Source organism: Danio rerio, chromosome 19, assembly GCF_052040795.2.
Source record: "Danio rerio strain M-AB ecotype USA chromosome 19, GRCz13ab, whole genome shotgun sequence".
NCBI classification, from domain to species: domain Eukaryota; kingdom Metazoa; phylum Chordata; class Actinopteri; order Cypriniformes; family Danionidae; genus Danio; species Danio rerio.
Window position 1 is genome coordinate 8,353,827 of NC_141039.2, and position 13,674 is coordinate 8,367,500.

Sequence of the window (13,674 nt, forward strand, 5' to 3'; positions counted from 1 at the left end):
ACTCTACAGGGGCCAGATAGTTAGATGTGCAGCTAACATTAATCAGATTCACTCTTGTGAACGCGTTAAAATCGTCATCATAATTTCCTTGAGTGCACGCCTCAAATGTCTCACAGCCCCCTTAATAGGTGCTGGTGCCCCACAGCTTGAAAACCCCTGCTGTAGAGATTACAAACAGGAAAGTGAGGAGAGCAGAGAAATGGAAAGGATCAGCAAAAGACCTCAAGCTGGGAATCGAACTCGGGTCACTGTGAGTACTTCTGTGCTATATGTGGACACACGAAACACTAGGCTGTTGGCGCTGACAGATCTTCACCTTTGAATCAGAATTTGAGTTTCAATGCTTTTGATTATAATCGAAATCTGTTTGACAGCACTGCCATTACAAAACATTTTATTTTCTTAAAGCTATATTTAGCATGAAGAAGGTCTGAATGAAACGGTAAAGGGCCAAATCACAAAGAGTCATTATAAAGAACAAACCATTGTTAAATTTATATAAATAAAAAAAGCAAGAGCTTTCTTTTTTGCAGTTTGTTAATAACCTTTTAAACTAAGTAATGCCAAAGAAAAAAAATATATTTAGGAATTGTTTTTGTTTTTATAACATTCTTTAGCAATTCTAAACTGAAGCTAGTTGCACAATGGATGAAATGTGCAGCGTCTATAAAATTCTTACATTTATCCATCTTTGTCCAATTGACGCATGTTTAGCAGTATAGGTTTATTATTTTTAATGTATATTATTATATATATGTATTATATGTTTATTATTGTTTCGAGCATGCACCCACACAGGCTTAATTTGAAGAGAACTGATTCTGAAGTTGAGAATTATTCAGAATGGTTGAAGAATCGCAATGCTTCAATGAATCAATTTTGTCTCTCAACCCTAAAAGTTGCATTCAAAAAACAGATTTTATACACACAGAAATATATTAAAGTGTTTACATCATAGTCTTAAAATAACTTCTGTGAACAAAATTTACCAAAAAAAAATGGCCGAAATCATGTTACATTATTATAACACATGTACCTGATAAATGAAATGTTAAAATAAATCAAATTAAACGACATTCTTACTAACTTTTATTTTAAAATGTCTTCTTGATTAAAAGGTAATAAGGCTGCACTGTAATAGAAGTATGAAGTGAGTCAGCATTTTTTTATTAAGTAGGTGTTTTCCGATATAAAACTTCCGATTTCACAAACCCAAACTGATGATACTATTGACCTTATTCTTCACATATGAGCAGGTGCAGTCATTGGAATCTTTTTTGGTTCAATACTTTTGGTCTCATTCACTTCCATAGATATTTAGATTCTGAAAGCAGCTTGTTATGCTGGTTGACATTGCAAACTGATATTTTCTGATATATTATTGTACTTTTTTTAAGTATAATAATAAACACAATTGTTTGTAGAGCTAGTAGTCTGAGCGTTTTCTGCCATGTTATATTCCTAGTCATCTAAAACAATTGCAAAAATGGGCACATTTCCGCTTTACAGAATAAGGTCAATTCCTTTTTAGGTTTGCAATTTAACTCAGTAGCTAAAAAGAACATGTTCATGTTTTATTCAGAATGCTTAATGTGATGTACCAGAGGAGCGGTCTCCACAGATGGCACACAGGCGTTTCTGTGAAACCATGGGTCCTGGACTGTGAGAGGACAGCGGCTTCAAACCAAAGGGTGGCTTCACGTCATCGGAGCTGCTGACGGCATGCAGACCTGACATGGACACGGTGGAGTTGATCTGAGGAGGATGATGATGAGACGTCAAGACGAAAAACAGACATAAAGTGCCAGAAAAATTGCATATTAAATTATAGATAAATGACATAATTCTTACATTTTAGTTAGTGTTAAAAATCAAACGATAACAGAAAAATACATGTTAATTTTTTTATGATAATTAATTAACTGATCATGACCAGACATTTCTCCCCAAATCATTCAAGCAGCATTTCATCTCAAATAAAACCCTCTGAACACATGATCAACTTTTTTGATTTTATTTTGATGTAATCTGAACACAGCCCTTCACAAAAAGATGATATTTAATTGTCCAAATTGAGCATTTACCAGCAGTAGTAAAGAGAAAAAGAATATGCAAAAGAAAAGCGACTAGAAAACGAAAAAGAGCATTGGAGAGCGAGGAACTGAGCGAGGGTACAAGGTCTCACCTCTGCGTTTCTGGGAAACATGTTCATCTGTGAAGCAGAAATGCAGTGATAAGGAGCGCACAAAAAAAGCTTCTGGATTGAGGGTTTAGCTGCTAAAGAATCACTAAATCCACTATGAAATTTAGTTTGTTAAGAGTAAAATTTAGACTGCCAAAAAAAATCTGGCTTAGATCGGCAGAAGCATACCTGAGAGACTTTGGAAATTAAGGTCAAAATACCAGAAGCTCTGTTAAAGATTAACAGTTTTAGAGGGAAACGCTACAATTATCTTGGTGAATAAACTGGGATTTTTTTCAATGAATTTGTTCGCATAAATAGAGAAATTTGTATACAAATGCAAGTACTGAAAGACAGTAATTGTGAAATTTGTAAAAGCTTATTTCATATAGTTCAAAATATAATTTTACAGATAAATTTAAAGCAGCTGTTACTCCTGTACTCAGTTTCACATGATCCTTTTAAAAAAAACATATTAATATTAAAATTTGTGCTTCATTAATATAAGTATTTATTCTCAAAAACTTTCTGACCTTAAACCTTTATACTGTAATATACATCGCAATGCTGATAACTTAAAGGGATAGTTCACCCAAAAATAATTTCACTCATTTACGCTCCCTTGTTTAAAACCGGCTTGTGTTTCTTAATTGTTTTGAACACAAAAGATGATATTTTGAAAAAACCTGCAACCATTTACATCAAAAGTATTTGTTTTTACAACTATGGAAGTCAATGGTAACAGGTTTTCAGCATTCTTCAAAATATCTTCTCGTGTTCAATCGAAGAAAAGAAACTCAAAGACTTTTAACCACTCAAGGAGAGGTAAATGGTGAGTTAATTATAATTTGAGTGAACTGTCTCTTTAACTACCGTGCAGCTTTCTGACTGTCATCATCATCTAAATAAAATAACATGACATAAATCTAGTACTATCATGGTATTATCATGGTATAAATCTAGTATTATAATGGTAGATTTACATTTATAACCGCTTGAGGGATATTAAATGAGTAAACTTTCTTTTTTGAGTGAACTATGCCTTTATCTACAGTGCAGCTTTCTGACTGCAATCTCCATGATATAAATAGAAAAATAGACTTTAGTATTATCATGGTAGAAAATCTAGTATTATCATGGTAGATGAAGATATACAACCACCTGAGGGGGTGTAAATGAGTTTATTTTTGAGTGAGCTATCCTTCACCTACTGTGTATCTACTTTATTATCTAGATACAAAACATAGACATAAAAATCTAATATCATCATGGTATTATCATGGTAGAAAATCTAGTATTATCATGGTAGATTAAGATTTATAAGCACTTGACAGGTTATTAAATAATTTGTTTTTCATTTTTGAGTGATCTACTGTGCAGCTTTCTAACTGTAACCTTTAAAAAAAGAAAGAAGGTGACTTAAATCTAGTATGATCATGTTCTAAAAATATCCTGATGGCAAAAACAAGCTGAACTCTTTTTCTTTGAGTGCCCTCCACACAGAATGAAACCCTGCTGAAAAGCTGCTCACCTGTGGGCTGCTGATGGGGCCGTAGCCCACCGAGGGAGTTCCAGGAAGGCAAGGAGACCCCAGGGATGAGCTGATGACCGAGAAGGGTGAGCCCATGCTGCTGATGGGGCTGTTCACAGCCGAAGTGATGGGTGGGAGAGAAGTCATGGCGGCAGCTGACGGGGCCAACGGGGGCGAACGCTGACCTGATGGTGGTGAGGAAACGGATGAACTGTCTGGACTACGAGAATCTGTGAAGACAGACAAAAGATTATACACTGAATACAAACTGGACAATCAATTTAAATAGATGATACATGGCTTATTTTAATTTACTCTCCCTCGGGCCATCCAAAAGCATCCGTAGATTAGAACAACACAAAAAGATTTTAATCTGAAATTGTGACCTTTTAGTGATTCATTAAATGAAAAAAAATTATACAGGCAAACAAAATAAATACCTGAGGCTCCTGATGATACACTGCGGTCTTATGAAGCAAAACGATCAGCCTGTGCAAGAAACTGAATATTATTTATAGAACGGCTAGGCGATAAAACAGTAACGATAATGTATCGCTACATAATTTCGCCCAGAAAAAGCAACAGTATTCCTATTTATTCTTAATATATTTGACCAATCATCATAAACACCAAACCAGTTACATTTCAAGATGGATGATATTAGATATAACAATATTTAAGATTACTAAAATCAAGCACACACACTATTTAAATATTTGATCATGTTTGTTTTTATTTTACTGAACATAAATTCACATCTGCATTGTGCCTTTTAAGTCAGAAAACAAACTGTTATAGGATTTGATATAAATATTAGAACATGCTGAAATTAGGAAAATCATTTCTCTTATAAAGATTTTAAGTTAATATTTATACATTTTATAAATACTGATACATTGCAAGTCAGATTTGTCAAATGTCTATCTAGTTGACTTGTTTGTCACATTTTTACAATATAAGAGTTGAAGTAAAAATGAAAAATCTGGTTTCTAAAACTCACACTCAAAAGCAAAAATACACCTTTAAATTGGAATGAAATAGAGATTTGACATTTACCTTGACAGCTATTGATAATGACCCAGCCCTAATCCTTTAATCTACAGCCTTGCCACACTACACCATAGTTGATAATGGCAGTCTGGAGCAAGAGCACAAGTAAATACCATTTAGATTAAAAATTATGGCTGCATAATATATCATTTCAGCACAGATATCGTAATGTAATGCATCACACAGTGTGCAAATTTGAGTCTGAATTCTATTTTACCAGGAGCTAAAAAAATGTATTTAATTATTGTATTTATACCATTTAATAAACGAAGAAGAAAAAAGTCTAACTTTAATTTTTGTTGTTTCTTGTCCAAATATCTACATTTTAAAGTGAAAACAAGATTATATTACTTATTCCACTTTGACTTGCTTTAAGAATAAAAATGCTTAATTTTTATTTATTTCTTCTAAAGTTGAAAACAAAACAATTTTTTACTTGATTGAAATTGTTTAGATATTTGGACTAAAAATTTTGGGAAATCATTTTGCATTGTGATTATTCAATTTCTGTCTTCAGTACTGATATGCTTGATAACAATACTATTAATGTGTTCTTTCTCACAATTGTAAACAAACAGCAAGAGCTTGAAAGCAAATTTAACTACGCACAATATATTTTTTAAGCGTATGCTCCAGATTGCCATGTAAATCATTACGCTGTGGATGTAATAATGTTGTAATAAATGTTCAGTTTCTTGCACTGATCGAACATTTCCCTTTACAAGGTCACAATATATTAACAGGAGCCACAAGTGTTAATCTTGTATACCTGTATTCATCTTTTTTAATTCTCAAATTTCAGATACAGTGGCTTGACGTGTATTTTAAAAACATTAGGTTATCACAGTTTTACCTAAAATTAGTCATAAAATATTTTAATGAATAAAAATAAATAAATACACTACACTAAATAGCCAGAGATAAAGATTCCTAAATTTTTGCGGGCCTTGTGCAAAGGTTTGTCTTCTGTAATAGAACTCAGGCAAACAAAGCTATATAAATTAACCACCTTAACAATACTACAGTCATATAAAAATCATATTCTGGCTATTAAACCTTAGAAATGGCAATTAAAAAGTTTACAACTCCAAGTGTAAATTTCACCGCGTAAACATGGAGCCACATGTAGGTATAAAAGCAAAACAGTCTCACCTCTGCTGTCGCCCATGTTGTGCAGCCGGGCTCTGCTGTTCACACCGACTCTCTCGCTCTGATGTCGGGTGGCTGTCGAACTCAAGACCGCGGACTGAGGCCCGGGCCTTTGGATCTTTTACCAACCGAAGTGATCCCTGCAGTTCCCAAAACACCGCGTAAATGATACCAATGAACATTTAAACAAATAATATATAGATATAACTAGTCGTTATGCTTTAAAACATGTATATTACATTTCTATGTAAACATGCCAAAAGCTTTAATTTTACGATCAGTTGCGTGACTTTTAGCAAACAAAAAATTGCATTCAGTGAATTCTGCATGACATTAGTTTGATGAAATAGGACTATTAAAGGGAAACCATGTCAAATGTAATTTTCAGTATCGGCTAGCCGATTAGCTTGTAATGGTAACGTTAGGTTTAATGTACTAGTAAAACAAGTGTAATTTCCCCCTCTTAAACCTGATGAAAGTACATAATTAAAATCATTGATTGCGTTTTAGTAAACGACAGTTATTTATATTAAGAGTGATACGTGTTAAAACACATTTTTATTCGGCTAATCGACTCAGTTAGCATGTTAGCTAAACGCTAATAACTCTGCAAGAACAAATTACAGCTCGCAAACAAACCTCGAAAAAATACAAATACGAGTATTATAATACAAGTAATAACATTATATACCTGTCGGGAAATGTAAACAACAGCAGCATTAACCCGAGTTACGTTAATGCGATAAAGATTTATGTTTAAAATGGCTTATTTAGGGCCGCGACTCTCCGTTCCCATCTCTTCGGTGTGATTCTCACAGTTGCCCTGTTCTTCCTTTCTGAGGAGGAAACTGAAGCTGTTTACGTCCGCGCATCGAAACCGACGCCATTTTGGCTCATGCGATAGACGATTCGAGCCAAAATGTCTAACTCCAAATTTAGTTTTCTGCAGTGAAAGTGCATTTATGTAACAGCCTGAGTCATTCTTTCAAAGTGTGTCGCATTAACTTAACACATTAATATACAACTTAATACAGACGTTGTTCTAAATTTACAGCTATGGAACTGGATCTGGATTTTTTACTCTAAATTTAAAGTAAAAACAATGTTAGAAGATGGGAAATTAATATTTGGGGCAGTATTCTTAATTTTCAACTGCAACAAATTAAAACTATTTGTCATTCAGGTCAATTGTCATTACTTGGGAAAAAAAACATTAATTGACATTATATTAAACACAAATATTGGCTGATGAGATCTGAGAAGAAGCCCTGTCGAGAGTAAAGAAAGGGTTGATAAACTCAAGATGTTAATTAATATAATTTAAAGTTTTACATCGCCTTCGCTTCTCTAAAACCGGATAAAGTAAAACAATTCCCTCTGTATGGAGAGGGGCCTGGCTGCAGACGCAATCTGCATGCAATGCTTTTGAATGGGCTCACCTGACCCCTAACCTTACCCAAAAAGACTATAGAATACACTATATATATATATATATATATATATATATATATATATATATATATATATATATATATATATATATATATATATAGGGACTTTGTTACCATCACAGTGACGTCACTAGCTCAATTGAGTGCATTGTGTATGACATTTCCTTTCTGACAGATCCAATCTCAGCTTGCATCATTAAGGCTGCATCCGGATACTGTTGTCTGCATCTCCTAAATGTGACAGTTGTGGTGGGGCAGAAGGGACTTTGGCACAATCATTTTGAATTTGTCCTGTTTTGTTCCAACATTTTTGAATTGTTTTACAGTGCTTATAGACCAATATCCAACCTGATTACAATTTGGTTATTTTTGGATATTGTAATATAATAGACACCTTTCCGTTAACCCAACAGCAAGTCCTGATGCTTGGCATGACTCCAGCTAAAAAGATAATCAATTGGAAATCTCCAAAAGCTCCCTGTTATCAGAGATGGTTAAACGAGTTGCTTTATGTCATTCAAATGGAACAACTACATCTTGAAACTTAAAAGCTGAAACCACAAAAGGGCCTATCATTTTAAGTTTGTAAATCTTCACCTTTATTTCTAACCTACTGTATAAATTTATAACACTACACTGGCTTTGTAAAAATGTGAGTTTTGTCATCTCTTTTATACACACACACACACATATATATATATATATATATATATATATATATATATATATATATATACACACACACACATATATATATATATATATATACACACACACACATATATATATATATATATATATATATATATATATATATATATATATATATATATATGGTAACAGAGATGATCCCTCCTTTTTTTGGTCGGATTTGGGGTGTTATTTGGTATTGTACTACTTTGTTAAATATTTTATAAATGTTAATTAAAACAAAATATTACAAAAGCACAAATATTAACACTTCCCTCAAACCCATAACTAAGTGCACTCTTAATTTTTCTCATCAAAATTTTCCATCAATTTGCCTTCACAAAACCCATTCATTTCAATGGCTTGCGTCATGCAAATGCCAGTTCGTTTCAATGGATATTTTTGTCTCTTTTAGACATTTTCTTTCTGTACAACCAAAATGAGGCAATTTAAGAAAACAATAACTTACCTATATTTGTAGATCTTATGTGCTATGATAAAGTTTTACTGTAATATCAAATATGTGCAGTTTACAGTTGTGTTCTTGTACAGAAAGGATATATTGAACATATCAAAACCAACAGTAAATAAATGTTTTCATTTAAATAAATTTAAATCTACAGTTTATTCAGTTTATCTACTGAAAAGCAGGTCGCACACCAGAAGCGCCGCTCGGCGCCGCGACACGGCGCGTACATGACAGTTTAAGGTATCACACACCAGACGCGCACATTCGAATGATATTTAACATGAAACTAATCAGATGGCGCTCTGTGGCGCGGCTGAAAAATGAACTGTGTCCTGAGCCGTCGCCGACAGCCGCCGACTTGCGGCGCCGGTGTGTGTATCCTGATAGAAACCTATGTTTAGAATTCTAAAATACATGGCGCTGCGCGGCGCGCCGCCGAGCGGCGCTTCTGGTGTGCGACCTGCTAAAGAATCCTGAAAAATTGTCCAAGTTCAAACAAAAATATAGCAGCACGACTGTATTCATTATTGAAAATAATAATAAATGTTAATTGAAGAGCTCAGTGGTTAGCACTGTCGCCTCACAGCAAGGTCGCTGTTGTGAGCCTCGGCTGGGTCAGTTGGCATTTCTGTGTGGAGTCCAAAGACATGCGCTTTAGGTGAAATGGGTAAACAAAATCAGCCTTAGTGTGTAATTGTGTGTAAATGAGCATATGTATGGGTGTTTCCCAGTATTGGCTTGTGGCTGGAAGTGCACCCGCTGCACAAAACAAATGCTGGAATAGTTGACGGTTCATTCCGCTGTGACCACCACTGATAAATCAGAGACTAAGCCGAAGGAAAATGAATGAATGAGCAAACTAAGCATAACAGAATATATTAAGAACTCTGTGACATTTACGGACAAATTGTTTGTAACATTATTAATTTTCTGTCCAGCTTAGTCCCTTTATTAATCAGGGGTCGCCACAGCAGAATGAACCGTCAACTTATCCAGTATCCGGAGCACCTGGAGGAAACCCACGCAAACACGGGGAGAACATGCAAACTCTACACAGAAACGCCAACTGACCCAGCCGAGGCTCGAACCAGCAACCTTCTTGCTGTGAGGCGATTGTGCTACCCACTGCGCCACCATGACCCCCAATAATTTGTAATATTATTTTAAATATTTTTCCATATTTTCCCTCACCCAAAACTTCTCTTCTACAGTGAATCCTCAAACATTTCAGTCAATATCACAGACGCATTTATTGTCACCCGGATAATCTTTATTGAATTGAAACTGAATCTACGAAACAGAACAAAGCAAGATGTACAGGACTTTACATACAGACAAGTTGTGAGCATATTTGCAGATGAAAGGCCACCAGGTCGAACACATGCGAAACCGGATATTCAATTGCACACAAGCTGTTAAGTTGAAGAGTTTACTACTGTGATAGTAACTGCTACTTGACAGCGTTATAACAATCATTCAACACTTAAATATTAAATATTTCATGATTTACTTGCCAGCGCAGTTTAGAGCAAATGTGATGGATGCATTTCTGAGAATACACACCAAAAAGTCGCATTTTTTGTCTGAAGTTTACAGAACGGTTGAATCTTTAACATGAAGTCTGACTGGAGTAGTATTTCACTGATATTTCTGCAAGTGCTCATGTTTAACTGAAGCGTAGCCTGTTAAATGCAGGATATTCATTTTACTGGCTGATTATAAATAAAGAAAAGGGCGGAGTCAGCTTGGGTGGGAGGGGAGGAGTTTAATAGGAACGGATTGCAGGAGGAATGGCGGCGCAGTCTTCAGCGTCCAGAGAGCTGTCGATCACGGGTCTGTACTCCAGAGTTACCTGAAACACACATTATTGTTAGCTCATTGATAGCACTGTATGAAGACTTGCATAAAGGATTTAAAGCAGGGATCACCAAACTTGTTCCTGGAGAGCAATGTCCTGCAGATTTTAGCTCCAACCCTAATCAAACACACCTGAACAAGCTAATCAAGGGCTGTTTCTCAATATGCGCTCTTCTGCGGTCTTGCTTCCTCGTGTAACGTCATCATCAGCTGACAAAGTTCAGTTCCAATACTCAAGACTGTAAGAATGGAGGCCACGTGAAACTTCCAGGATGTGTTCTTGATATTGAGGACGCACAGATGCAGACTTGAGCAACGATCTCGCTCTGGAAGTCCCAGAAGTCATTGCGACTGGAGGTGTGAAGCGCAGCATTTTATTTAGATTTATTACTAAAGTTCAGAGTTATCATTTATTTACCTCAGGAGCTTCCCTAAATGAAACAGTGAAAGTAAACATCACCATGAACATCTTAATAAAGGAATAAACACATTAAGGGTGTTTGTTTGCTGAAATTCCTATTAAAATCTGTTTTATTTATATTGCGCAACGTATATTTATTATGTTTTATGCAAAGTATATATTTAAAAAAGGGGAAAAACAATAAATCGTTGAATGAATGCTGTAATGTTTAAATCATTTACTATTAAAACGCGTGAAGGTCATGTGACTACCAGGAAGAACACAGCATCTCATTCCTCAAAGGACGCGTTCTCTGCCCTCGCAGTCTCCTGAGTTCGCTCTACCGAGGAGATCGGTCAAGACCTGTCTCCACAAGAACACAAGTCCGTTCTCTGCCTTCATGGAATTGAGAAACAGCCATAGTCTTACTAGGTATACTTGAAACACTCAGGCAGGTGTGTTGATTCAAATTGGACCTAAACCCTGCAGGGCACCAGACCTCCAGGAACGAGATTGGTGACCCCTGATTTAAAGGGATAGTACACACCAAAATGAAAATCATTTGTGATCATTTAATGCCTCTTTGTTGTTCCAAACTCAAAATTTGTTAGTCTTCGGAATACATTTTTGCTTTTAATATGATGAAACAGCAGATATTGACAGAAAATTTAAGTTGGAGAGTGAGAGAGAAGGTGAGTGATAAATCTTTAAAATCAGAGAAATTTCTCTTACTTTATTTTATCTTGGCATGAATCAGAAGTTGCTGAGACTTTTATTTCAGTATGTTGATTTACTTTTAACTGAACGGAATATTTATATGCATCATTTCCTTTTAGCAAATGAACAGTAAGAGGGAAGAGGTTAAGAATATTGTGGCTGAAGCAACAAACTGACAAGAGATGGTCAAATCTTGATTAAAGATTAATAAAATGACCAAGATTAACTTGAACAGATTCATTACTTACCTAAAAAACAACAACATGCCGTAGCAAAATAAACTTTGTCAATTTTGATTTCAAACGTACTTGAAAATCTGTTTGGTTTGTCCAGAACTCTGATGATTACCAACTTAAAAAACCCAAATCAATATGAAACAAGTGGTTTAACCCCTCAACTGATGCCCCCACTTTTTGAAAATATACATGAACATAACATATTCAACTTTAATGATTACCCTGTTTTAGCCCAGAATTGACAGAAAAATCAAAGCTAAATATCTGAACAAATAATATTCCAAAAATATGAAGCTGAAATCTTAAAAGATGAGCTTTCAGGAGGATTGTTTAGCCACAGTACCCAACATCACCACCGTATGACATTCGGTTTCAATCAGTGACCATACAATGTGGCACCCCCTATGCTTTGATGTACATAAACCCTTTTTTCCTTCATACTTTTGACAATATTTTTAATGTTGACATACAATTCTAAAGTAGTATAGGAAGTTTAATGGCATTTGATTTGAATTAAGCCTCTAAAGAAACATCGAAAACTATTTTACATGTGGATTGCTGTAGCAAAGTAATGTTTAACGAATGTTTTACGAATCTGATGAATCATTGTTTCAAATAAACAAATATCTGTTGCTCAGTGATATCTATAAAACAACCAGACATTAAGCTTTAAAATGTCATATGGGTTGTTATGATTATATTTAGACTAAAATATTATGCTTTAAAGATTTTACAATAAATGGTTCCACGGGTTGCATGGTAACAGTCTATGTCTTTTAATCTATTACTATTTTTTTTTCTTAAAAAAAAAAAACAACAATGAAAAAAAAATGTATTCAGAAGTCTTGATTAGATTAGGGTTTAACTGCAAAAAAGTGATCTAAAAAGTGTCACGATTAAGGGATGGTGACAGTTAAAGGGTAAAGTCCTCTGAATAGACACACAATCAATCCTGTTATAAAGTGAACAGATTTAGAATAATGCTTAAAATAATGTTGGAAACCAGGAGCCATTGACTTCCCTAGTAGGAAAACAAAATTCCATGGAAGTCAATGGTTATGGGTTTACAAAATCATTTAAAATATCTTCTTTTGTGCTCAACAGAAGAAAAAAAAAACAGATTTAAAGTATCTCTTTGGCATTGACAGTGCTGCAATGAACCAAAGGATCCATTATATTTTTACCTTTCCTGTTTCGGGATCCACATAGGACAATGTGTGTTTCCTCCAGTGCTGCTCGAAAGGCTTCTTCACTTGTCCCTGCAGAGGCTTGGAATAATCATACTCATCCACACGATCCTAGAAGAAAAACAGATTAACAAAACTATAAAAAATGTGAACATATCATCAAAATGACAGCCCAAACACCAACCCTATAAGCTTTAAGTTGGTAGCCTTCATATTATTGGATTATAAATATTATTCCTCTAAATACAATGCAACTCTATGTAAAAAAAAAAAACAGTGAAACATTTGCTTTACAACAGGTGAGATGCAGTTCATTATGTTAATCAAAATGTACAGGGAAGGAATTATTCAACTCAATTTGTGCATTAATGGATGTGTGTAGTTTTAAGAAAGTCGACCTTGAAGTCCTCGCGGGCATGAGCGCCTCTACTTTCTTTACGAGCCTCAGCGCTGACGATGGTCTGCACCGCGTTCAACATCAGATTCTGCAGCTCCAGCGTTTCCACCAGATCAGTGTTCCACACAATACCTGAACACACAAAAGTTGAAGAATGAAAGACAGCACAGTACAAGAACAATCATGCTGCAGATATAACACAATAAGTTATAAGTTAATAAGTTATTATGGCAGATAAAAGATCAACAGGCTCATTGGCAGCACTGTTGTATAAAATTGAATGCTTTATTCTGTGAAAACAACCCTTCTGGATGTACTTTATCCTACTGATTACAAGGCTACTTAACATAAAAAAGTT

The 13,674-nt window shown here is 34.9% G+C and overlaps 2 protein-coding genes across 51 annotated transcripts in view; both read right to left on the reverse strand.

Moving 5' to 3' along the window:
- Positions 1–6,737, reverse strand: part of rxrba (retinoid x receptor, beta a) — a 28,184-nt gene extending 21,447 nt beyond the window's left edge. For 15 of the 50 annotated variants that reach the window (XR_015515736.1, XR_015515735.1, XR_015515725.1 and 12 more), the window contains exons 1-6: positions 6,604–6,737; positions 5,916–6,052; positions 4,154–4,202; positions 3,714–3,943; positions 2,186–2,212; positions 1,602–1,755 (exon numbers count right to left, since the gene is read on the reverse strand). Coding sequence is in view for 16 of the 50 variants with exons in the window: in XM_087293904.1 (XP_087150030.1) it covers positions 1,602–1,755; positions 2,186–2,212; positions 3,714–3,860 (328 nt within the window). In the remaining 34 variants the exon portion in view is untranslated. The remainder of the gene's footprint in view (positions 1–1,601; positions 1,756–2,185; positions 2,213–3,713; positions 3,944–4,153; positions 4,203–5,915; positions 6,053–6,603) is intronic. The other 35 variants (XR_015515719.1, XR_015515711.1, XR_015515710.1 and 32 more) reach the window with 3 other exon arrangements.
- Positions 6,738–9,774: 3,037 nt separating this feature from the next.
- The window catches only part of sdha (succinate dehydrogenase complex, subunit A, flavoprotein (Fp)), a 16,264-nt gene continuing 12,364 nt past the window's right edge, over positions 9,775–13,674 (reverse strand). Inside the window, 3 exon segments of the mRNA NM_200910.1 lie at positions 9,775–10,374; positions 12,917–13,030; positions 13,318–13,448. Of these exon segments, the coding sequence (NP_957204.1) occupies positions 10,288–10,374; positions 12,917–13,030; positions 13,318–13,448 (332 nt within the window). The 3' untranslated portion in view covers positions 9,775–10,287.